At 36.4% G+C, this 27,717-nt stretch overlaps 2 protein-coding genes across 6 annotated transcripts; both read right to left on the bottom strand.

Moving 5' to 3' along the window:
- Window positions 1-665: 665 nt before the first annotated feature.
- LOC114406100 (TMV resistance protein N-like) lies at window positions 666-19,748 on the bottom strand. 5 transcript variants are annotated; one of them, XM_028368677.1, is made up of 13 exons: window positions 19,106-19,748; window positions 18,908-19,012; window positions 18,739-18,819; window positions 18,308-18,427; window positions 18,111-18,218; window positions 17,533-17,631; window positions 17,345-17,449; window positions 12,013-12,120; window positions 6,473-7,577; window positions 5,940-6,215; window positions 3,138-3,968; window positions 1,593-2,043; window positions 666-1,472 (listed from the first exon to the last, which is right to left on the bottom strand). In XM_028368677.1, the coding sequence occupies exons 1-13, from the start codon at window positions 19,654-19,656 to the stop codon at window positions 1,195-1,197; spliced, it is 4,218 nt and encodes a 1,405-aa protein (XP_028224478.1). In that variant the 5' UTR covers window positions 19,657-19,748; the 3' UTR covers window positions 666-1,194. The 5 variants fall into 5 exon arrangements, with proteins under 5 accessions (XP_028224478.1, XP_028224475.1, XP_028224476.1 ...); XM_028368674.1 differs by having other exon boundaries at window positions 666-2,043; XM_028368675.1 differs by having other exon boundaries at window positions 666-2,043; window positions 18,111-18,215.
- A 5,852-nt stretch (window positions 19,749-25,600) lies between these two features.
- On the bottom strand, window positions 25,601-27,704 carry LOC114404901 (protein MAIN-LIKE 1-like). Its single transcript, XM_028367630.1, has 5 exons — window positions 27,333-27,704; window positions 26,821-27,219; window positions 26,584-26,715; window positions 25,851-26,480; window positions 25,601-25,777 (listed from the first exon to the last, which is right to left on the bottom strand). The coding sequence occupies exons 1-5, from the start codon at window positions 27,702-27,704 to the stop codon at window positions 25,601-25,603; spliced, it is 1,710 nt and encodes a 569-aa protein (XP_028223431.1).
- Between the last annotated feature and the right edge of the window lie 13 nt (window positions 27,705-27,717).

Below are 27,717 nucleotides of genomic sequence, written 5' to 3'. Positions count from 1 at the left end.
GTATTGGAGGGCCACTTTCATGTGAAAAAAGGGAAACATAAAAAAGATCTACAGGGTATGCAAATTTATTTATCAACATCAAATATATCTATGGTGTCAATCCAAGTTTGCTAATTAACAAACAATCAGGGGCACCAAGTAAAGTGAAAAAGGCATTACCAGAGATGCCAATAATATCCATGTCGAGGAAGTCAGGTTGAAGGAACCAAGAATCTAGCATAAACAATCTTTCCCTTAATTTGGAAACCATGTTCATCCCCGCCACATCACTGCGTACGTGCTACAAGTAAATATAGCATAAATAGTCTTCTCAGAAATAGAACACTTCATAATTTGAACCCAGGAAATCTACTCCACTTGTATGGAGAACCAGAAACAAACATCATTTCTTTTAGTAGAAATTGAAATCTTCCACAAACAAAGTTCTAAAAATTGGGATGAATTGGATTTCCCTATTTCAAAAGAAATCCAAATTTCGGTCTTGTATTCCATATTCTTTTCACTTTATTCTTTTCCAATTCAAAGAAATAAATCCAAACTTGAAAGAAAATAAACTACAATGTGCACGTGGAAACTCGCCAAAAAGAAATGAATAAATCCCAATTTCTAGATACAAATTCAAATTTCAAACAATAAACAATACATGATCTCACCAAAAAAATATATTTATTTGAAGATAACTAGATTAAATTTCAAAAGATCGAAGAATTACAGCAGGCACACTAAGCAAGATCTCTCATAACAGTATTACCATAATAGGAGTCATGCATCTCATGCTGCAGGAAATGATCAACATAGGTACATACTTAGATTGCCAAGGTTATCAACTTGTTTTATGACTTCTCTAAAAACGCAGTTGATCCACCTGCCAATTCTATTTAAGCATACTATTCATTTGATTGATCAATTGTCAAGTATTTGGATTACACATATCTTTTTCACTTCAAAGGATTAAAATCAAGGGCATCAGAATCAAGCACAAGTTGGACTCCCTTAGAAACCAAGATCCCAAAACAAGTGGACCTTCCCCAAGCATCCATTCTTTAGCCATCAGATTTAGAGAATTAATAGTAGCCACCAATCTACATGTAAAACAAATCATCCACTGCCCAAAGCAATCTCAGTACAAGCAACAATACAAGATTTGCAGCCACCATAAGAATCAATTGGGACCTGACATTCTTTCACCATCTTTTAACCTTGATTTTTCTTATTTTCTGAGTTTGCATTACAAAAGTATTCGCATGATAAGAACTTATTCAATAAGCGCTTAATCAAGCCTTTTTTTGAAACACATCTTAAGTCATCTATGGATTCCACTTGAGGAGAGAACGGCCTGACAACACATGCATTTTCATCACTGCTGGAAACAATTGCATTCTTATTTGATGCATGGCAATGCTCCATTATGTCATTTGTTGGCTTATATATGGATTCTACTTGAAGAGAGATGGTCCCAACAACACATTCATTTTCATCACTGCTGGAAACAATTGCATTCTTATTTGATGCATGACAATGCTCCATTATGTCATTTGTTGGCTTATATATGGATTCTACTTGAAGAGAGATGGTCCCAACAACACATTCATTTTCTTCACCACTAGAATCCATTACATTCTTATTTAGTGCACGGGAATGCTCTATTTTTTCATTCATTGGTTCATATATGAGATAAATTGTTGTCTTGTGAACAGTTAATTTGCTCCAGAAGACAACAACAATTTGCACTTTGTTTCCAGGCTCTATTTTTGATAGTACCCCCTGCCACTCCTCATCTTCAAAGGAGACTAATGCATTTCTCTTATAAAGTTGAATGATGGCCTTTGTGTGATTTATCACCAACAAATTTTTCAAACCATCTGAAGTTATATTTTCCGGGGAAGAATAATGGACATGGCACATCATTTTCTTCAAGTTACGCCCATTCACTTGAGGGATTTCAAAAGTCAGGGATGAACCTTCGCTGTTGAAGGTTAACCAATCTGGATAGCTATCACCGGGGAGCAAACAACCACCACCACCATCACTAGTTGTCATATTCTGTAAAAATGAAGATATATGCTCAAAAGTTTATCATTCAATGTATTAGTACCACCATATAATTAATTCAACAATTTAAGATATAACAAGATAATAACTCATTTTCTCATCATTTAAAATTATGATCTTGATTACCCAAAAACTACTCAGAACAATCATAAATGTGAAAAGTAAATTGTTAAATTATGCATAAATATATTTGCTTGGATAATTTAAACAAAATCCATTGGTCCAAGTAAGAGTTCCATACCCGTAACAAAATAAACATAAAATGAATAAAAAATAGTTCTATACCAACCGAAAAAACAATGAAAAGTGAGAGAACATTTTCAATTTAATATTGAATTTTATATCGTGACAATAATAAATTGTACCTCGCATTAAAGTATATGTATTTTTTTAAATTACGTAGCATTAAATTAAATATGCACTTTGAATGTGATAGCAGTTATAGATGAAATAAAGTATATACAAAAAAAGATGTTACTAGTACCTCACATAAAGTATATATATTTTTTAAATTACCTCGCATTAAAATATGCACTTTGAATATGATAGCAGTTAATGATGAAATAAAGTACATATAAAAATGATGTTACTAGTACTACACTTAACTAATGTAAAATTCAGATTTATGTTGGATTTCGTGCTCTTACCGCAATGACGGATTGACTAACACATTATTAGAAGATAGTTTTAATTACTAAATACTCGTATCGTAACTTTCTTTCTTAATTGGGTATTACTAACAAAGTTTTCCTTTCAGCAAGACTATATTTTTTAATTTGTCCTTCCAGGTATAACTAATTCCTAAACACAATAACAAAAGTAATTAAAGCCAAGACAACTACTAATAGCAAAATATATGATGACTGTGTCAAAAAAATCTATGTTGGTGTATGATCATTTTAAAATGACATGTTTATATATATATATATATATATATATATATATATATATATATATATATATATATATATATATATAACACGTATAATAGTATACACTTCCACATATAATTGATATATTAAAAATAGTTCTATTGACAAAAGATAAGGAAATTAGATACATAAGAGAGAAATTAAGGGTAAAACCTGTAAAATTCTCTGTTTCAGAATATTGGTGACTTGACAACTCGTTCCCATTTGAATTAAAAGTGATCTCCTGAAATTTTTTGATCCTAAGTTGTGTACTTGATTGTTGCATTCAATTAATGTTAAAACATTCATATTATGCATTTGCGATGTGGCTGCAGTTGATTCCAATTCTTCAAAATTTGTGGCATATAAAGCATCCAAAATATTTGCAGCATCTATAGAAAGTTGAAGTTCTGAGCCACACTCTATACAAAGACTTTGAAGCAGTGGAAGGTCCTTAGAAATATATGATAGATGATTGGAACTACTATTTGGCACGTCTAAAGAAACGAGAGATGACACATCTAGAAATGTTTGAACGCGGGATGAGAGACTATTTGTTGGTGACATCCAAGACCAAATGATTGAAGGAAACACATCACGTGAGAATCCTTCATAGCCGCACAAAGAGATATATCCAATTCTTTTTGATCTAACTATTGAAAATGGCACTCTTGTTATTGCAGTCTTATCCGCAATAAGGGTTGTCAAAGACTCCATTTGTTCCAAATCCTCTTCTAACTTGTCAATCTTTAAACATCCTGAAAGAATGAGTGCTTTAAGAGATTTCAACTTATAGATACTTCTTGGAAGCTTACGAAGGCTAATACAATCTTGAAAATTTATTAGAAGAACTTTATTGAGATGTCCAATGGTATAGGAAATCTCGGACAACCTTGGACAATCTATGAGTAATAGCTTTTCAAGATTAGGCAAATTTGAAAAGTCTGGAGTCTGTGTTAAATAATGAGAATGACTGAGATTAAGAATTTTCAGCTTCTCCATTACCTACAAGAAAAAAAAAAGCATACAATAGAGAAAATTAAAGTTAGAGATAAAACTCAAAACATAAATAGAATCAATTACATTGTGTTATGAGCATCTCAATAGAAAGTGAAATATTTATACTTGTGTAATGCCATTTCTTAGTGCCAATATATTTTGATAAAGGTTTACTTTTTCTTTTGAAGTCTTCCACCCAAGGATATACATATATATATATATATATATATATATATATAACTCCTTTGAGAACAACAATGCATTTCATCTTTCATGTAGTTGACATCCAATTAGAACATGACACGTGACAGTCATTATCCAATAAGAACGTGACACGTGACAGTCAACATCATTTGTTAACGGTTAACGTCCAATTGTGTCATGGGGGACCAACATTGCACAATTTTACAAAATAGAAAGACCAAATTCATGAATTAAAAAACTGGAGGACCAAATCCGAAATTAGAGATAAAGTGGAGGACCAATTTTACAATTTTGCCTATAAGTTTTTATGAGCATTTTATGGCTTCTTTGATCAATTAGTAAAAATTGCAACTCCTACCTTACCTCTCCTTTGTTTTTATTATATTTAATTATTTGAAGAGGAGGTCATAAGCTCCGTCTCATGTTTTTTTAAAAAAAACTATAATGTAAATTCATAATAAACATACAAAATCTATTTTATTAGATAATAGATAATCTTAAAAAAATTAAATTTTGAATTACATTGAGGGTAAAACTTTTAATTTAATGTATCAAGGTTTTACTCTTACCTAATGAAAAATAAGACTTTATTGTTGTTATACCAAAGTTTCATACATACAATCATTATCAAGAATTTTGAGTTTTTATATGATGTGGCAATGCAATTTTTTTATATTGCTTATGCATGTTGAGGATATCACTACAAGAGGAAAATATTCGTAAACTTTAGCATTGGAATTAAAGTTCTAATGCATCATTAAATGGTGGTATCACAAGTAAAGAACAAAATAGCCATAAAATTTAACACCAACACAACAATGCCTACACTATCTATTGTAACATAGCATTGACTTAATTCAGGTCAAATAATCGCTATAGATTGCATATAAATTTATTTGTGTCAGCTATGCCAGCACAAAAATGGAGATGCTTCAAGGTTTAGATTTGTGTTTCCAAGGTCTAACCTACACTATTAGCACGAATTAAGTCAACACTAAAATTAACATAATCTAATTTGACACTAATAAATGTCGTCTAGTAAATACCACAAATACAAATAGACTCATAATAGTGTTTTCTATAAGTCAACTTAGTTGACGCTATTTAGTGTTGGCTCAAGCACAATTTTTTTTTTGCTAAATGTTCATTTAGCCTCAATTTTTGTGGTTTAGCATAATTTTTTTTTTTGCTAAATGTTGATTTAGATATTTTAGGATATGAAAAAAATAAATGTTGGTATCTTGATCATTTCCTATTTTAGGCTTACTGGGTTTACCGTATAAAAGGGAGGCTAGAGCTTGTATTAGAATATGAATATATAAACGTTCATTTTAGTTAGACTTAATTATCAATTTGATCTCTTTATTTATTTAGAATATTCAATTATCAATCAAATCCTTTATTTTTTTAAAATATCTCAATGTGATTCTTTTCAAGGAGCTTGCAACTTAACGTCGTAAGTCTCAATTAGACAAAAAAGATCACATTGAGACATTTAAAAAAAATAAAAGACTTGATTGAAACTTTCAGAAATAAAATGACCTAATTAAATATTCTAAATAAATAAAAGGAGCATATTAATAATTAAATCTTTTATTTAAACTTAAACTTTTACAGAAGTACTTGCAATATAAGAGAGGCTGAGAAAAACATTGATGAAATTTGTCTAAAAGCACTATATAGTGAAATAGTATTAACATTTGAGACAATTTAAATTACACCATAAAGAAGAGAAAAAAAATACTAATGAATTGCAAAAAACTAAATTAATACCTGGGCTTCTTTCCACAAAAGATTAACATTGCTGTTTTCTAGCTCAATAGAAACTAGACTTCCTTGATAAAGGTTTGTTGGTATGCATGCTAAAGGAAATCCATGCCAACAAAGCCATCTAAGATCTTTGGAAAGATACTTGAAATCTCCAACCAGTTGTACACCAGCAAGTTGAAGCAACCTGAGTTTTTTCATCTCCTTAAAAGCTTTAGTGCTCAAACATTTTGTATTATTTCTTGGTAACTTCAAAGCCAGTCCCTCAATAGCTTTTGTTCCCTATGATCGAAAAAACGAAAGGGTAAAACATGCGTAGCTAAAAAGATATATGGTAGTTAAAACTCTTGTGAGAAAACCCATCATTTGTTTTAGGAGCTAAGAAGCAAAAACCAATTCACAACCAAACCAATTTTCAAAATTCTTGTGACAATCAATCGCACAAATGAATATTAAGAACTGACTCATAAATGTGTTAGTTGTATCCATTAGCTTTGGATATTTTAAATAAATAAAAAAATAATAGATGGAAGTCTTACAGTTTCTTTTGATAATACATCAAGCGCATCTTCATGAAACCATAACCTACTACGCTCCTCAAGCTCCATTGGTGTTTTTGAACGAATGATTTCTCTTCCCATGTCTCGCAGCAAATCATGCATTCCAAGCTTGTTCTTATAATCTACAGTTACAAGGCTTCTTTCTACCAAGACACGTATTCCATTTTCTGCACAAAGCCCACAACCATTTAAGATATGTATAACATCATTCCGGTCCATTCCTATAAAGAAACAAGCTATATCAAGGAATATTCCTTTCTCTGTATCATCAGTTAAACCATCATAGCTTATTTTTAATTTCTCTTGTACTTCATCATTAGGAATTTTCTTGAGTTTCTCCAATACATTCTTCCACTCTATTACCTCCATATCAAACAAATAGGACCCAAGGACTTCAAGAGCTAGTGGCAATCCCGCAGAATAAGCAACTAAATTTCTAGAAAGTTCAATAAAATCTTCTCTTGGACTTGCTTGCTTAAATGCATGCCAACTAAAAAGCTCAATAGATTCATCTTCATCCATTCCTTTCATTCTGAACACTTTGTCAACTCTTCTCCCTCTAAGTATATGCATATCTCTAGTTGTGATGATTATTCTACTCCCTGAACCAAACCATTCACGACTTCCACACAAAACATTCAATTGATGCAATTTATTTACATCATCAAGTATAAGAAGTACCCTTTTATGGCGAAGTCGTTCTTTTAACATAACTTTTCCTGATTCAACATTACGTATCTTTGTGTTTGTTTCTTTTTTGATATCAAATAGAAGTTGTTCTTGTAGATATACTTGACCAGCATCTTGCTCCCAAACTTCCCTAATATGTGCGAGGAAGCTTTTTCCCTCAAAATTGCGGCCAATCTTATTGTAAATGGCTTTTGCAATAGTCGTTTTACCAATGCCTCCCATCCCCCACATCCCGAGTATTAGAACATCATTTGATTGTTTTTGGTCTAATAGTTCAATCATTTCCTGGACTCGTGGTTCTATGCCGACTGGATTATCAGCAACGAACAACTCTGTCTTGTTTAACAAACGCGTAATGTTTTCAACAATAGTTTTGATAGCCTCACTTTCATTCCTATAATAAAAAACATAATAAAAACAAAGAAAAGGTGTGTCCAAATATGCATCAAAATTTAAGAGAAATTTGAGTAAAAAGTTACAATTGTACAAGCGTCTGTTGTTCTCCATTAGGTTCATCCATTGCATGGTACTTACTAACATTTCTATAAAATATATATGACAAAATGATAAATCTATTATAGTTCTTAGAGTGTGTTTGATTCTGATTTTATTTTTTGGTTTTGAAAACTTTTTTGCCGAACATTTGTCAATACCTAATATTTAGAACGGGAAAAAATAAAGTTAATGGAAGAAGAAGATGAAGCAACAAAAATAAGAAATGCTTAAATATAATTTTAGTCCACCTACAATTTTGGTTATACTATTTTAAAATAAAGACATTTGATCTATTATTTTAAAAAAATCATAATTTATGTATATCTTTGAATTTTACCTACATTTATTTCATTCACTTTAATTAATTAACACATTTTTATGGTACCATAAATGAAGACGTTAGGTCGAGGGTTTCATTGAGAATTTCTTAAAATAAATGAATGAAATATTTTTATTTTAAAATAGATAGACCAAAATTACGGATTGAAAAAAATAGGTGGACCAAAATTGTATTTAAACCAAGAATACGAGTAATTAACAAAAGAGAAAAATCATAAATTGTTCACTTTCAATTTTAAAAACTAAAACCAAGATTATTTTTTAAAATATCCCAAATTAATTTTATCAAACATTTTGTTTTGTTATTTAAAAACAAAAAATAAATATGTACAATGAACAAACAAGCTCTTGTTTTTGTACTACTTTAAACAATGTTTGATTGATGATTTCCTAAAAATACAGTTAACCATCATTATTGATATCTAATTAATTATAAATATTAGTTAATTTGAAATTTATGTTTATATTGTTTTAATCTTCCTTTGAAGGCTTTGCTAGGGTTTCTCTAGTCGTGAGCAGTAAGATTTTTCTCAAATCTCAAGACAACTGTTCTTGTCTTTTCTCAGGTCTGCCTACTTGAATTTCACAAAATGAAGAATATGAAAGATGTTGATTTCGAGGAGGAGGGGGAGATAGTCAAAATACCTGAAGTGGGAGAAAGGAGTAAAGATGAAGGGTTTTGGTTGGTGGGAAAGATTCATACAAAGAATCTTCCAATGTGATGAAGGCGTTCAAAGACAAAAAAGGTTTGAGTGAAAGAATCTTCCAACTACTAATAGCATAAATACACAAAATATTACCCAGCTAGGGGTGAATTTAGATGAGTATGGGTCACAAAGGTTTGGAAATTTGTCTCAAAAAATCAAAAGGCTTTGAAAGAAACTGTATAAGATTCAACACAGCCCCCAGGTCAGTTTCTTAACAAACACAAAAGTTGAGATTGAAGGTGAGTTGGAGGAGCCTTTAAGGCTTGAGGAGGTCCTTTGGAAGAAGAGGTTGAAGGTGGAGTGGTTGATGTATGTGGATAGGAACACAACTTTCTTTCATAGAAAAACATCCCACCAAAAGCAAGTCAATACCACAAAGAAGATTCAGGATGATGATGGAAATGTGTATAGGAATGCAGAGGACATTGGTGAGGTATTAACAAAGTATTTCTCTGATCTTTTTACCTCATCTCCGCCTCATGACATGACAGAAATTGCAAGCCTTGTGGAGGGGAGAAATTATTGAGAGATGTGATACTTTCTGGATGTGGAGTTTTCAAGAGAGGAGATTTATGAAGCCTTAGAGTAGTGCACCCCACCAAAGCTCCCGGGGAAGATGGCAATCCAGTTTTATTCTATCAGAAGTTTTGGCATATATTATTAGAGAGGACGTCATAAACATGGCCCTGAATATTTTGAATGGTGATCGACCAAGACCCTTCTATGATAAATAAGACTCTTATCCAAAAGGTAAAAAATCCCCCTCATGCCAGTGAGTTTAGACCTATTAGCCTTTGTAATGTTGTGTTTAAGATTATTACAAAAACTATTGCCAACAGGCTAAAGTGTATTCTTCCCCATATTATTGATGAAACTTAGAATGATTAATTATAACGCAACATAAGCTTTTGATTTTCTGTAGAGCCATGGTGGAGGAGGCAAGAAGGCTAGTGAATATTTTGATGTCCCATGAAATAGCCTCAAGCCAGAGAAATAATTTTAAAATTTCAGAACTCTCATGTAACCGAAATCTTCCTAGTCCCAGAATTGATGAGCTAACAAGGCTTCTTGTGTAAAGGCAGTGGAAAGTCATGACAAATACCTAGGATTGTCCACATTCATAAGTAGATCAAAATCATAGGTCTTCCAATTTGTTAAAGAGTGTGGAAGAAAGTAAAAGGGTGGAAAGAGAAGGCAATGGTGGGGCCTCATATGTTTTGAAAATTCATTGGTGGCCCGAGTGCTAAAGGCAAAATACTATCCACGGTGTCACCCTTTAGACGCATCCAGAGGACATAGACCAAGTTATGTGTGGTCTAGTATTATTATGGCCTCAAAGGATATAATGAAGGAAGAGTGTTATGGAGGATTGGAGATGGACGTAGTGTGGAGGTTTATGAAGACAAATGGCTTCAAAGTGGAGATGTATCTTTATACCATGTCCCACACGAATCACAAGTAAATCCTTTGCTAGTGGCTGATCTCATTAACCATGAAGCAAGACAATGGAAGGGGGGGCTTATTAATATGCTTTTTCTGTCACATGTGAAGGAAGAAATTCACAGAATTCCTTTGACTGAAACGGGAAAGGAAGACAAGCTAAATGGCGACATTCTATGGATGGGAGGTACAATGTCAAATCCGGTTGCTGGTGTGAGATGAAAAAGATGCAAAATGAGGAGGGATCAACAAGTTCTATAGCTAGAAATTTAGGTCCAGAGATTTGGAAAACTGATATTGCACCGAAATGCCAAAACCTTGTGTGGAGGGCGTGCCACAACATTCTCCGAGTGAGACAAAACCTAATCAAAAGAGGAATGCATATCGTCCCAATGTGCCCATGGTGTTTAGAGAAGGAGGAAATAACGATTCATGCTTTGATTGGCTGTGAGGGTGTCAAGAGAATATGGTTTGCATCAAATGTGGTGGTATATCCAAGCTCTGCCATTTCAAATGTTGAGGCTTGGATGAGTGAAATTATAGCGCAACCCAGACTTCACAGCAAGGGTCTTTGAATTGATTTGGGTACTGTGGAAGAGAAGAACCCTCTGGGTTTTCTCATAGAAGGAATTGCAGCCAAGACAAGTTATAGATATAACGGTCTCGTTGGCATAACATAAAAAATAGATGCATAGCAGGCAACAAAACCAGAACATCAGTTGGAATCCTCCCACAGGAAATCAGACGAAGGTAAATTTTGATGCACTATAAAGATTAGGAGTTGGTACAGGTTTGGCCATTTGGCTTCAGCCTGCCTCTTTATTCCATATTGCTACGATCCTCTTATTGAAGAAGTGATAACATTCAGGTGGGATATTAAGACGCTGGGGAACATGTGTTTTTCAAACGCCACATTTGAGACTAATAGTTAACTTCTGCATATGGCATGGAAGAATCATAGAAGACAAGATTTGTCTCTTACCAGGCAGAAACGACATGATTTTTAACAATCAACAGTTCTCTATTTCAAAGCTGGTGGATATCGCTATTTTTAGAACTTGGTCCTGGTTGAGGGGATGGGAGAAGGGCTTTGCTGTTCCTTTTCAACAATGGTCCTCATCCATGTCTCTTGCATTCACCTAGTAAGGGAAGGGTGGCTAGATCTTGTATTGTTTCCTGTTGGGGAGGTTTTTGTAGGCTTTTTTCTTTAGCCTAAGCCTATGGCTTACTTTTGTATCTCCGTAGTACCTCTGGTACTATTCTATTATAATATATGATATTTTTGGCCGTTCAAAAAAAAAAACCAGGCAGAAATTCTAAAGGATTCTGAATCTCTTACGAATAGAAGGAGAAATCTGCCTTTAGTTTCACAAAGAGGGAAAGGGAATTTAGTGGCTGATAAATTAGCTACGTTAGCTTTTAATTTTCTTGAAATGTACTGGCTTGAGGACGCTCCTCCCCAGATTTTGGCTCTTTTAGAATCAGATGTTATTGCCTTTGGCAACCTTGCTTCAGTTCAATAAAAGGAAATATTTATTTAACCTTAATTTTTTTATATTGTTTTATAAACACTAAATTGCCATAATTATTCTTACTCTGCTAATCTACCATGTATATTAACTATCTTTCCATCTTTTAAATATTTCCCTTTCTATAAAATGCTTTAAACATGACCTCTGAATAATAAAAGTAACGAGGAAAAAAATTACAAATGACGGTTGATTAATTTGGTTAATAGCCAATTTAAAAATTGTACAATTACGGTACTATCGTACATAAACATTTGAAGTATTAAAAAATGTTGAATGTTAGATGAAGAAATGTGAGAAGGCAGAAGTGTTTCATTGCCTGGAATTTAGGACTACAATCCCTGAGATGCTAGCAGCCTCACGAAGTGTCTCTGCCCAATGTTTCACGAGGATGTTTCTCTCTTCAGTAGCAATCTTCACTTTTCCCCTTCATACATGTTATGAATTTCATAGATGTTATTTTTAAGAGACAATTAAACGATTAAAGAATAACAAATGGATAATTCATACAAAGTTGCTTTATATAGTGGACTATCAAAATCGGCTGTAGCAGGTTATAACAAACAAATAAATCCGTTGAACCGGTAACCAACTAATACATGTTTAATATTCGCCCTCATGCTGTGGGTTGGAAAATAGAAATCAATCCCAGCTTGAAAACAAATTTCTGAAAATGCTTGGGATGTAAACTTTTGGTGAAGAGGTCTTCAGTTTGGTCAGTGGTGTATTAGGGTAGCAGTGGCATTAATCCAGCCATACATTTCTCGCGGAAAACATGAAAATCAATCTCAAGATGCTTGGTCCTCTCTTGAAAAACGGATTTGTTTGTGATGTACAAAGCACTTTGATTATTGCATCAGATCACCGACTGTTTGGAAAAAGTGAAGGAGAGATCTTGAAGAAGAAAAATCAACAATTGCAGCTCACAAGTAGCTGAGCTAAGGCTCGATATTCTGCCACGGATGAGGACTTTGCCACTGTTGGCTGCTTCTTGGATTTCCAACAAACCAGTGACCGAGTCTCCCAAAAAGAAACAATAACCAGTCATAGAACGATTAGTATCGAGACATCCACCCTAATCTGTGTCACTAAAACCAGGGAGTTGTATTATAGATGACACGGGAAATTAAGAAAAGTCCTTTCGCCGGGATTCCCTTTCAAATACCAAGGTACGTGTTGGGCTGCTTGATAATGACTCACTGTTGGGAGGGCTGAAAATTGACTAAGTTGTTGGTCAGCATGGGATATATCTGGGCGTGTGAAAGTCAGGTATAGGAGGCAACATCTTGGCAAAGTCTCAAGGTAGGTTCAGAAGGGGTGGTTGCAGGTTTGGCACTGAGAACACCAGCATCACTTAAGAGATCGAGACAATATTGGCCTTGGCATAAAGAGATACCTGTTGATGAGTGAGAAACTTCAAAACCAAGAAAGAACTTAAGAATGCCCAAATCGTTGATGCCAAATTGATTATCTAAAATCTGCTTGAACGAAGTTATCATATCCATAGAATTTTCAACAATGACTACGTTAACTACATACACGAGTAGTAAGGGAATCAACTGTGTGATGAATAAAAAAGGAGTGATCAACTATAGAATGTTGAAATCCAAGTTGGAGAAGCAAGAAATTCAACTTCTCATACCATTTGCGGCTAGCTAGTTTAAGTCCATAGAGTTACTTAACAAGCTTGCAAACCTTATTCTTTCGTGACACTTGAGGCACTTGCACATACACACTTCCTTTAGATCCCCATGGAGAAATGTGTTATTGACATCCAATTGGTGAATGAACCAATTGTTGATAGATGCCAAAGCCAAAAGGTCGAACTCGGATTATGGTTAACTTTGCCATTGGAGAGAAAGTATTAAGGTAATCACACCCTTAATATGGTAGCAATTAACCTTTGGTCACCAACTGAGCCTTGAACCTAGCACTCAATAGATCCATCCAGTTTCCTCTTAATTTTGTACACCCATTGGCGGACAATGGGCACAACATTGGCAGAGGGACAAATCCAGGAATGCATTAAAGGGGATGGGGGGTCGATTTTTTTTTTACATAATCATTTAACTTCTAATAAATAATTATTTGATAAATAAAAGACTTAAATATGTTTTTGGTCCCTGATCAATACCTATTTTTTACATTTGGTCCTTAATAATTTTTTCCTTTGGATCAAGTCTTTAATATTTGAAAAAATTTGTCTCAAGTCCCTACCGTTAATCCGAAATCGTTATCTGCCTACGTGGCCTTTAACCGACCACGCAAGCATGCCTTGTGTGGTGCCACATGTGATTTTTGTCTGAATGGGATTACACATGGAAAAAAAGTAATAAACAACATCATTTTGCATGTTAAAAACTTTTCTTTTTTTTCTTTCTTTTCCCAATCTGCTACCCCTTTCTGTGTTGAGCCTAAACCCCAATATGCTCCTACTCATCGCCACCCTTTTGGTCCTCTTCACCTTCATAACCGCTTCTGCCATCACAATCGCCGCCAGCCACAAAAACTTTCACTATGACACAACCACCACCACAATAGTATGCAAATGCCCAAAACCCCAACAACTTCCAACATCAACCAGAGCAACAATCTGCAAATATTCCATTCAAAATACTTGCTTCTAATTCACAACTTTCATTTGCCAAAATCTCAACCATCTATCAACAATCTTCAAAATCAATAAATTGTCTCAAATGGATGTTCAATTTCAATGAACATTCACTAAATTGCAACAAGCATTGAAAAAATTGTGTAAATAATTTGTCAATGGGAATAAAATTCAGAAACTATCAGGAAAACCATTTGTTGGTGCCCTCCATAACTTTCTGAAACTCAACCCAACAACAACAAGGTGGAGGGTGGAGGTAGCACAACAGTTCAAGATCTGGTTTATCGTGGTCGCACGCATGCCCTGAGGTTATAGGGTGGGTCACACGCGTATTCATGTGAGGGATAGAGAGCGACACGGGGTGTTGGGAGCAGAGGTTGTGCACGACACAGAGGTATTGGTTGGGTTGTGCAAGTCTAGATAGAGAGAACATCGCACATATTTGGTCTCGGATCCCGATTCAGTTTCGGATTCGGAGGAAAAGTGTTGGGGCTGAAGGGGAGGAGGGTTTTTGGAAACTGCTGGTGGTGGGAGATCTTCCTCGGAATCGGAAGTGGAAGTGGTGGGTGGCTCGATGAGAGGAGAAGGATGCAATTCAGCCTCTCCAGCTCTGAGAACAGGATCACCTGTTGCGCCGCCACCGCAACAGCTATTGATGGGGGCAGAGGAAGCAGCACAACCAAGTTGGTGAGTGGGAGAGATGAAGACAAACATTTTTTAAAAAAATACTTCTAAATCTAATTTTATTTTAATTCTCATGTAGATAAAGAATCTTGAGGGAGGGGGGCAAGCAACCACCCCCTTAAATCCGTCCCTGAACACCGGGGGCAAACCACAATCTAACAGGTCTGATTTTCCTCTAAAGCTCTAAGTTCTGCCTGCATGGCATCAACCAACATTGCTCCTTGTTGGCTTGTGTGAAAGTGGTGGGTTAGTTAAGGTAGAAATGAAAAGGCCATAAGCTTTGTGATTAGGGGATAATGACTGATAGGAGAGGTAAGAACTAATGGGATAAAGGAATTTTGATGGCTTAGTAGCAGTGATCAGACAAATATAGTCCTTTACATGTTTAGGTAGTTGTCTTTGTTGGTTAATGCAAATAGCAGCGTTGACAACAAAGATGGTTGAGAGATGGACTGAAAGACGCAAGGGAATATGTGTTCATAAAATTGAGCATTCCTGGATATCAAAATTTCTTTGCTATGAATGTCATATGCTAAATATCCTTTAACTCCTGCCTTGTACCCCCCCCCCCCCCCCCCCAAAAAAAGGCACATTTTTGGGCTCTATAATCAAATTTTCCTCTGTAGGCAGCAGCAAGTGTAGAGACATAACAGACACAGTGAGCCAAAAACCTTCTATGTTTGGATAGAAAGTTTTAAAATACCAGAGATTTTAAAATGCAAAGTAATTCAAATGAAGGATATCAAATTTCATTCAATTGAAGATGTTTGGGTTATTAATTTAATTTGGATCAATTGTTTATTATCTGCTTGTCATCCTTTCAAAACTCAAAACTGATTCGTCTCCACTATATCCTTCTACCTGAGAAACTTCTCCAACAGCGACGGTCCAAGATTTTTACTACTGCAACATTCTCGTTGATGGGTCGAAGACCAAGCATTAGCCGTGTTTGAAGCTTTGCAACCTTGATAGCATTGATGGTGAGGAGGAATGAAACCACCACGTTAAGGGATCCGCGTCGATGTCATTGACAGTGGTGATGATGTTAGAACGTGTACACTGAGAAACATGCCTGTTGGCAGCAATCGATGTCATGTATGTGCCATGTCTATCAGAATCCTGCAGCGAACGATGCTTGAGTGTTGAGTTTTCAACTCGTGCCCTCATCCTGGTTGAGGAATATTGAGCTCCAATGAGTGTCCGGTTGCAGGAGGTTGCTGAAAATTGATCTCATGGAGTAATCTTCTGTCGTTGATAGGCAACAGAACCGAGAGGAAAGGGCGCGTGGTGTGTGACGGGTGGAATTTGAAATTCCATCTATTTTAGTGGAATTGTAAATTCCTCATTTTAACAAAGGACTGAAAAATTGGAGAATTTATGAAATTCTGAAAGTAGATATCCAAAAGTTGTATTTTCCTGAGTATCAATTGAAATGCCCTAAAAAATTACATGACCCTCTTTAAATACTTCATTCAAACACATGCTAAATGAGAGTCTTGTATTCTTCACCATTGAGGCCCGTTACAACAGGCTGCTCAGTTGCCTTTTTAGGCTCCAATTCCTTTCACTGAAAACATTATCCAGCATTATCCAGTACTGTGAGTTCGTTAACAAATTGAGTGACAGAAAGTGAATTCTGTTTGAAGGAATATAAGCCTTCCTGAATTTTGGAAATTCTTACCAGATCTGCTTGTGAGAATCTTTTTCTCGAAAATTCCTCCTAGCATCAGAGGAAAGTTCAGAGTTAGCCATGCTTTCCTAGAATCAGAATCTTTCTCGCAAGTTCCTCCTAGCATCAAAGATCATAATCCAGGAACATACCAAACTGTTGTTGCATCTTTCCCATGTTTTGTCAATCGGATCACACCGATCAGGTTTTCCGATGCTTCCATCAACAAATTTCTGTTTGTTCTTCGTAATCAACGCTTACTGCATCACTCGAGCCCACTTGTGGTGATTCGTACCAGTCAATGGAGAAGAAACGATTGATGCTGCGGGATTTTCATTTGGATTGACATAGAAAAGGCTCATAGGATCTTGTACTGGATTCAGAGTAGAAGAGGGATTATTCGCATTCAGATTGTTGCAAGAAGGCATTTTTCGAAGACTATGCACAGCAGAGTTCCAAAAAGGAGCTCTGATAGTGATAGTGTGATACCATGAAACCATTCAAGAATAAGAAATGGCTAATTCTTTTATTGATCAACACAGCAAAGTGGATACTGAGTTGCTTTGTATAGTAGGTTTATAGGAGGTTATAACAAACAAATAAACCCACGAACTAGTAACAAACTAATATATGTGTAACAACGATGTTTAGTAAAAATACTAAGAAAGCGCAAAGCGTTTCAATTACCTGTAATTTAGGACTACAACCCTCGAGATGCCAGCAGCCTCACGAAGTGCTTCCTTCCAAGACATCATTAAGTCCTTAAAATCTCTTATAATCTCCTCTTCAACACTTGATACATGTTATGAATTTCATAAACATGATTTCTAGAGAAAAAGTTCAGTAGAAATGAAAGCAGAAAGTTTCTAAATTACCTGAAATTTAAGAGGAAAACCAATGGGATGCCATTATGCTCACAAAGTGCCTCCCTCCAATGCTTCATGAGGAGGCTTATCTCATTAGCAAACTTCCCTCTTCATAAATGTTATGAATTTCATAAATGTTATTTTTAGAAACAATGTTCAGTCAAAATCTAAAGGCTTTATATATATTTTTTATCTCTAATAAATACCAGATTTTTGTCTTTGCTTCCTAATAAATTTTTGTTTAGCATTGAATTCCTAATAAAACACTTTTGTTTTTTGTCCTTGATATCTTGTTTTAATCCCTGATAAATTAGCGAATTCTGTTTGCTCCCTAATAAATTAGCAAATTTTGTTTTAATTCCGACTAATAACAAATAGAAAAAATTTCTCAAGGATCAAATATAAAATTCACTAATTTATCAGGGACTAAAACTAAGCGCCAAGAACCAAAAATAAAATAGTTGTTTTACTAAGGAATTAACGCAAAACAAAAAAAAATTATTAGGGATCATACACGAAATTTGAATATTTATTATGAATAAAAAACATATTAAGCTAAATCTAAAAACTGAAATTGTCTCAATTACTGGGAATTTAGGTGTGCACCCCCCGAGATGCTACCTGCAGCCTCGCCAAGTGCCGTACTCCAATTCACCACAAGCGGTTCTATTTTATAAACCATCTCAATTTCTCTACTTGATACACGTTATGAATTTCATGAAAGTCAGTATTTTCGGAGACCATTCAGTAAAAATCTTAAAGCAGGAGGTGTCTCAAAAACTACCTGTAATATAAGTCTGCACCATCTGAGAAACCAACAGCCTCACAAAGTGCCTCACACAGTGTTTCCCTCCAATGCTTCACAAGGAGATCTATTAACTTTTCAGCAATCAACATTCCTCTCCTTCATACATGTTATGAATTTAATAAATGTTATTTTTAGGTATGATTTAATTTCTTATTTTGTCCTTATAGATGCAAAAACTTTACATTTTAGTCTCTACTTGAAATCATCCCATTTTAGCCCTTACACATGTAATTTTTAATCCTTTCTTTGGCAATGACTAAAATGGATTAAAAATGGTACGTACAACGACTAGAATGTGATGTTTTTAAGTATAAAAGCTAAAAGGTAATGTTTTTATAACTATACACACCAAATGATGAATTAAATCTTGAGACAATGTTCAGTAAAAAATATTTGAGTCTAAATACCACGGGATGCGAGTGGCAACACAAAGTCCGTCCCTCCAACGCTCCACAAAGTAGTCTATTTTATTAGCAATGTCCATTTTTCTTCGTCATACATGTCATGAATTTCATAAATGTTATTTTCAGAGACAATGTTCAATAAAAATCTGAAAGCATAAAGTGTCTCAATTACCCGAATTCTGAGACTGAATCCCCCAAGATGCCAGCAGCCTCACGAAGTGCCTCCCTCCAATGCTGCGCAAGGAGACATATCTTATCACCAATCTCCCTTCTACGACTTCATGCATGTACATGTTATGAATTTCATAAACTAAAATTCCAGAGACAATGTTCAGTAAAAATACGAGAAAGCTGGAAGTGTTTTTATTACTTGCAATTTCGGACAACAGAAAGCCCTGAGATGCCAGCGGCCTCAGCAAGCGTCTTCCACCATCGTTGCAGCTCTTCCTCTTCCACTTTTAAAAGTCTGTTCTCAAGGTTTCGAAATGCTTTTCCAAAGTGGCCTGTTTGATGACGTACTTCAGAGGGATCTACATCATAGAACACTGGCACTACCACTTGCCCTGTTGTTCTGTGACACTCCATTATTTTCTCCAACTCTTTCAAACACCACCGCGACTCTGCATAATTTCTAGAGAAAACAACAACAGAAACTCGAGACTCTTCAATTGCTAACTGCAGCGAGGGTGAAATTTTATTTCCCCTTGAAAGTGTCTCATCATCCTTGAAAACAAAGACTCCCGCGTTGTGAAGAGCGGTATAGAGATGTGAAGTGAAAGAAGCACGCGTGTCTTCCCCTCTGAAACTTAAAAACACATCATAGTTTCTGTTGTCCTCCTGATACCGTTCACGCAGAAAGTCCATCTCCATCTCCATCTCCTCATCATGGAGATCAGAGTCGAAACTGTAGGCAGAAGACATGGAAGAGATGAAAGGATATTATTTGCAGACCTGTCGTTTTGTTTTGGGACTAACAAGAAAGGTTGGAGGAGAGACGGCGAGGAGCAGCAGTTGAACGTAGAGATAGGTTTTTTATCTTAGGGTAAAATGGGCTTTTCACATAGTAAAAAAAAAATATAAAAACTGATGATCCACCGGTGGACCACCTATTTAATGTTGAGTGCTGCTAGGTTAGGTGAACCCAACAAAATTTTTAAATGGCAAAAATGCTTCTGGTTTTTTTTTTTTCTTATAAAAATCTTTTTTTTTCCTGTGCTTCAACGTTGTCATTTTTGTTCACTTTTTTTTCTCTATTTTTGTGGTTTTCGTGCAGCATTGTCTTGGATTCGTTGGTTCGTTGTGAACGGTTAGGTGCGGTGAAGGTGAAGGTGTGTTGCGGTGGTCGGAGGCAGCAAACGAGGTACGCAGAAGGTGGTTCCATTGTCGCGGACGTACGGATCACATACGGATCAAGTTGATCCGTAAGTCACTTATCCGTAAGTTGGTGTGTCACTGATACGAATCAACTTGATCCGTAAGTGACTTACGGATCAACTTAATCTATAACAGTGTCACACCAATTTATGGATCAAGTTGATCCGTAAGAAACTTATTTTTTGTATTTGATGTTTTTTGAATTTAGTTTCCTTTTTTTCTTTTAAATTACTAATTTTTTTGTATGGTCATTTTTTGTTTGAGTTGGTTAGATGGACGAAGATGAGTGGATGTATGAAATAATGTTTGAATGAGCGGATATGGATTATGAAAATGCAGAAACATGTGATGCGAATGAACCACATGTTGATTGTTCAGATGTGTTCAATACTTCTCATGTTATAATGTTAATGTTTATCATAGATTTAATAAAATGAATACTGGTAGAAAACTTAAATTATGTGGATTGCTTTGTAGGTGTTTGAGTGCCGAGAGGATGTTTTGCGGTGGGCTCGATCCGTGGCTCATGAAAACAGATTTGTGGTGATAATTTTAAGGTCGGACACAAACATATGTAGTAGAGGAAGGACTACGTTTGTGTTAATTGGCTATGAAAGGAGTGGCGAGTATAGGTGTAGGAAAAAAGAATTTATCAGAAGAGACACTAGGACTAGGAAATGTGGGTGTCCCTTCAAGCTTCGTCGCAAGCTAGTGATTGGAGGAGAAGGCTAGATGATGAAGTTGATTTGTGAAGTGCATAATCATGAATTGGTCAAGTCATTAGTTGGACATTCATATGCGGGGCAATTGACTAAAGCTGAAAAAACACTTATTGTTGATATGACGAAGTCCATGGTGAAGTCAAGAAACATTCTGTTAACTCTGAAGGAACACAATGTCAATAGTTGTACGACCATTAAACAAATATACAATGCAAGAAGTGTATTATGTTCTTCCATAAGAGAAAGCGATCTTGAAATGCAACATTTGATGAAGCTTTTTGAACGTGATTAGTATATTCATTGGCACAAAATAAAAGATGAAAACGTGGTTCGTGATATCTTTTGGTGTCACCCTAATACAGTGAAGTTAGTCAACGCATGTAATTTGGTGTTTTTGATAGACAACACCTACAAAACAAACCGGTATAGACTCCCACAGCTCGATTTTGTTGGGGTGACACCGACTGGGATGACATTCTCTGCCGGTTTTGCATATGTGGAGGGTGAACGTGTTAATAATTTGGTCTAGGCTTTACAACGGTTCTGAGGCCTTTTTTTAAAGCGTGATGCCTTCCCTAGAGTTATTGTCACTGATAGAGACCAAGCATTGATGAATGCAGTGAAGGATGTATTCCCTGAATGCACAAATTTGTTGTGCAACTTTCACATAAACAAGAATGTGAAGACCAAATGTAAATCACTAATTGCGCAAAAAAATGCTTGGGATTATGCCATGGATTGTTGGGGATGTCTGACTGATTGTCCTTCAAAACAGCAGTTTGATGAATGCCTGAAGAAGTTTGAAATGGCTTGCGCACCTTGGCCAATGTTTGTTGACTATGTCAAGGAAACATGGATAATACCACACAAGAAAAAACTTGTTTCCACCTGGACTAATAAGGTAATGCATTTAGGAAACACAACAACAAATAGGTATGAAACTGTTTAACTATTTCTATTAACGTTGACGAATTTATGGAATTGTATTATTGTATATGTTTATTTTTATTTGTGTATTTGAAATGTAGGGTTGAATCTGCTCACTCGTCTTTAAAAAGACTGTTACAAAATAGCATTGGAGACTTATGTAGTGTGTGGGATGCCATGAACAACATGATTATATTGCAGCACACGGAGATTAAAGCATCATTTGAAACAAGTACACATGTCGTTGGACATGTGTTCAAATTATACAGGAGGCTGCTTGGAATGGTTTCAAGGTATGCTTTAAATCAGATTGCTGCTTAATTAGAGCGTGTTGACTATGCTGGCAAGAATCCCTCAAGTTGTGGTTTCGTGGTGAGAACCACGCTTGGTCTTCCTTGTGCTTGTGAGCTATCCAAATATGTTGGTGGTTCAATCCCACTGGATTCAATCCATATGTTCTGGAGGAGACTCAGTTTTTCAGACCAAGGGTTATCTGAGCCCGAGGTGAGCATCAAGGATGTAATGGAAACAATATCCAAAAGATTCGAAGAACTTGATGTTTGTGGCAAGTTTACTCTAAGGACTAAACTTTGGGAAAGTGCATACCCTGATTAGAATTCGATGTGTCCTCCTCTAGCAAAGGTTAACATAAAGGGGGCACCGAAGAAAGCTATGACCAGGAACCCAAGGTCAACAAAGCGTGATCCATCTTATTGGGAGTATGTAGATGCCTTTGAATCTATGCAAAATAGCAATTCGTCGGTGAGGCGTACTGCATCATCCTCTGAGCAACCAAATTGAAGAACGATGATGCCTATGTTGGACCAGTTTCAGCCATTTATGCACGACTTCATTGATAAGATTGTTGATGTCAAAGCTGATGGTAACTGTGGATATCGGTCGGTTGCTGGTTTATTAGGTATGGGTCAAGACTCTTGGTTGGTGGTCCACAACCATCTGCTTAAAGAACATGCCAAATTCTCAGAAGACTATATCAAGCTCTTTGGTGGCACGGAGAGATTTGAGGAATTAAGGATGTCACTACTTGTTGATGGGTTAACCAAGGTATGTAATTTATGTATTTGATTTTTAAGATTTTACTTTGAAATTAAGTTTGACGTGTATATTTGTTTCATTCAGGTGACTACAAATAAGTGGATGGATATAACGGACATGGGACATGTCATTGCATCAAGGTATAACGTAATCGTTATATCCTTGTCTAAACAACAAAGCACGACATTCTTTCCTCTTAGAAGTCAACCGCTGGCAAATTCTTCATTGCATCGTATAATTTGTATCGATCATGTGTATGGCAATCATTTTGTTGAGGTACATTGTAGATATGAAGTTTTTTTTATATTTATGCAATGAGTTTTATAGGACCAAGTTAACATTTTTTTCTCATGTACAATAGGTTTATTTAAAAGAATGTTGTCCCTTATTGCCTGTAGCATTGTTATGGTCTAGCAATTGTCATTCGCAGGCAAAGTCGTGGCCAAATCCATATATTAGAAGAATGCAACATTACAAGAGCTTCATGATGATTGAACATGTAATTTATAATGACTGGTTGTTTTGAATTGGATATTCACATTTATTCGTTACGTCCACAACAAAATTATTACTTAATTCTAAAAAAGCATGTATGGTATATCGTTGTCTGAGTTGACAACACATTGTGAAAAAACGTGTATGATAAATTGTTGTCTGCATTAACATAAAGCGCGTGAAAGGACCCTGCACAACATGACTACACATGCAGATCTGATGCAAGCTAAAGCATGTCACATCATTGGTGTAGTTGACAACACATACAGAAAGCATGTGCATGCGTATTTTTAATCTTTAAAAAATGCAACACTGATATTAAAACTCATCTATATATATGACACAACCTAACACTGTAAGAAAGCACAAGTTTCAGTTCACAACAACAATGGTGTTTCCTTTCAAGCTTCCACTCAGGTTCCCATTCGAGTACCTAACGGGTGTGATTTTCAAACGTTAAAAACCAGAATACACAATACCCTTAAGCTAACCGACAAGCAATTTTTGGATGAAATTTACTACCGGCAACCTTTCACGTATGCAGGTAATCAATTTCGGTTTCAATGTATGCAACTGAAAGAAGATGATGATGTTAACACAATGTTAATGTGTAATCATGAATTTTCATTTGTTGGTCTGATTAAGTTATTATGTAGCATTGCTAGAACCCCAAATGGTATTTTAAACTTACTTGAAGCTACTATGAACCCTACTCATGTTGCCCTGCTATATTACAATGGGAGGTGAAACATGTCACTCCAAAATGAGTTTGTTGGATACTCGTTCACAGGAAAAAATCCCAAAAAAATTGACATTCCCACCGGATGTACCATGGATAAACTGAAGGATTTGATCAAGCAAGTTGCACCTCATGGGATTCCCCCTTATGGTATTGATGAAACACAAATGGTAAACCGATTGTTTTTTCAGAAACCAAGTCACCATGAGTATTCAGAAAAAGTTATAAAATTTGAAATAATTGAACTCAAAACCAACGACGACGTGATGAAGGTGCTGATTGAGTCTAACTACTAGAAAAAGATTGGGCCAATAGAAATTTTAGTTGTTTTCAGTAAACCTATATCGGAAATGGAAGACGAGTTGTCCTTGTCGTAAAATTAGCATGGGTTAGTTGTAGTATTTGATGCAAATTTAATTTCGTTCGACTGTGTTGAAGTTAATGTAGTGTTTGAATTCATGTATCGCATAATCGTGTTTTTTTTTTGGAAATGGAAGACCTCTCGAGTCAAGATATGGAGGAATTTCAGTCAAAATACACATATGGAGGAATTTTTAATGTACTGTTTGAAATAAAGAAGTTGAAAAGGGTGTAGACATATGGAGGAATTTCAGTCAAAATACACATATGTAACGGATAATAAATAGGCCCCTCTAGTCAATCCAAAACCCCTCATTTCTTACTTTGCTCAAAATAATCTAAATAACTTGCAATTACTAACCCACTACCGCTTTCCAATCAAACCCTACAACACACCCCTTCTTGACTTTGAAACCCCCCACCCCATATTTATTCCTCCAACAACCTATTCCATTAGAATAATCCAACACTTATTTCTTTCCCCTCTCTTCACCCTCCCATTAATTCATTGTTGGCAAATACAAAGTCACCAAGAAATTCCCCATTATGCCCCTATACTTTGTGACTCTTCAAAGACCTAGCATGAAACAAGTCTCTTACTAACTCTTTACCATGTATTTCTATCCATATTCCTTTTGCGTTTAAAGAATCTCGACACTCATACACACACAAATATTTATTTGGCTACTAATGCAAAAGTAAGTGTAAGCAAAAGCTAGTTATATACATATAGTGCTTCAAAAGGCTATATAAGAAGAGATATGTTGAAGACCAAACAGCAAAGAGCAACAAAAGGGTTGCTTCTCTGATTGTCTATTTCTCGAGAGGCCTATTTGTTTAATTTATTCTTTTCTACACCCTTTTTAACTTTTTTATTTCAATTATATTTAAAGTTATATTAAAAATTACTTTTTATTAGTTGGTAAAGTAAGTTAACTACACCATTTATAATAATTTACATATACTATAACTAAGTCAACTAGACCATTTTAATAACAGGCGTGTATATAGACACAAATGTAAAATATGAGATAAGATTCTAGGTTTTTAGGCAAAGGGAATACACAATCAATGGAAATAAATAAAACTAACATTACTAATGGAAATAAATGAAACCAACATTACTAATGAAATGGGTTCATGTACAATATTTGTATATACATCGAATATCAATATAAAATATGTAAATAAACTACGCTTGATCCGTGCGCCGCCTGCGTCGAGACCTAACATATACTAGCTGGTCCTGTGTGACACTCCTGGCCATCATGAGGCATTCTTCGATCACCTCATGTGTCAATGAGCCTGGCATGACCACCCCTAGGCTCAGATGACGCTCCAACCTCTCAGCAATTCCATGGCAAACGTCCTGTTAAATACAAAACAAATAAATTACAAAAATTATTATGAAAATATTGATGTAAATTATTAGTATTACTTACCACTGCATGTCTAGGCTCCTCCACAGCAGGCCTCGTAGATGTCGACGGTGTTCTTGGCTCTAGCACGTGAGGGATATCTATCTGTAGGGCCTGAGGGACGACTCGGGGCTGCAGGGCATGACCATCTGGCAGAGGATCTAATGCGTGGCATGGTGTCATGAAAGGATGGGAAATGCAGAAGAACCAGTCCATGTAGTCGCTGGCACACTGACTTGACACAACGCACACCTCACCTGTTGGAACCATATGATCCAAGTAGTGCATCCACCTATCGTGTATATCATCATACGACACCCATGAATCGATAGGCGGAGCAGGAATGGTTTGGGTGTATCCAAACTCCCGCACGACCCTCTCTGGTCGGTAATAAACAACAACAGGTCCCCAGCGCAGGAGACCAGAATAGCATGAAATCAAATGGAAGTCCCGGACCGGTCGGTGCTCCCCATACGAGATCCAATAGACATCCAGAATCCGGAGTCGGTCCAGGCGCTCCCTATACGCCGGTGTACGTATGCTCTTCACGGTCTTCTTTGTCGCATTCCACCTACAGGCACGCGGGGAATCCTCGTCGTAGTCCTGATCAGTAGTGGACTCCGCGATTGAGGGAAAGTGCTCGTAAATCCAGCACTACAGATGTAACATCAAAATGATAAACATTAATAGTGAAAGTCTAACAAAATTTAAATTTTAACATTGTTGAACCTTAATGAATGAAAAACATGTTTGTTACCTGCAGCAGTGTGATGTAACCGCCAAGCTGTCGGTTGCTGCTGATAGAGGCATCGTTCAGCTGGTCGTACATATGCACCAGAGCAGCCACTCCCCAGGCGTACCTCCCAGTCTGACTGAGGTCACGAAGGGCCTCCAAATACACAACATGCACATTGGTTGCACTCTTGTTAGCAAACAGAGTGCAACCCAGAAGATGAAGAAGATATGTGCGAGCCGCAGCTGTCCAATGACCTGCCTGGCATCGGCGCTCGTATATGTATGGTCCACGACACTGCCTTGTCTTAGCCCTGACAGCCTCTGTAGAGACCATCAATAAGTCCACCAGCATCTGAATTGCATCATCCACGTGCAAGGGCTGAAAGGCGTGCAAGTCGCCAACCACGAGCAGATGCAGAAGCGAGGAGACGTTGTCTAGTGTGATCGTGAGCTCTCCCACAAGGAGATGGAAACTAGACGTCTCCCGGTGCCACCGCTTAACAAACGAGGACAAAAGTCCCCGATCGCCAGTGTCTACCGAACACGCGATCAGAGGACTTAGTCGTGTCCCAACAACTAGTCCCTCAATGGCAGGGACAGGCCTGCCTAAACTATGGACCTTCCTCCCGTGAGAGAATAACTTCAACTCAAGACGTTCCTGAATTGAAGTATAAAGGAACGCAAAATTCGTTAAAATCATCATTTAAAGGAAAACTAATTCCAATCATAAAGTATAATTTACAAGTAACTAAAAATAAATATTATAAATGCCTTCCTCGTCCATATGCTGCAAGCAACGTGATCCGTATACTGGGTCAGCACGGATGGGTCGCTCGAACCACCCAGAAATCCCTCATGCTCATCCTCAGCAACATGTGCGCCTGTGTTCGCAAGAATGTCTGCCACAATGTCCTCTACATCTGCTGGTGCCATTGAGTCATCCAGAAATATGTCAGCATCTACATCTGGCGCAGGGACCACTGACTCATCGTGCGTAGCAATCACAGGTACTCGCTGCCTCCGTGCGGATGCGGTAGGTCGTCGACGCTGCGGAGCATCATCGGAATCATCACGATCTCCTCTGCCCACACCTCTGTCAGTAATGTGACCTAAGGCACGACCTAATCCTCTGGTTCTAACCATGATCTGCAAATCA

This window comes from Glycine soja, chromosome 3, assembly GCF_004193775.1.
Source record: "Glycine soja cultivar W05 chromosome 3, ASM419377v2, whole genome shotgun sequence".
NCBI classification, from domain to species: Eukaryota; Viridiplantae; Streptophyta; class Magnoliopsida; order Fabales; family Fabaceae; genus Glycine; species Glycine soja.
This window is presented reverse-complemented; position numbering and strand designations above follow the sequence as displayed.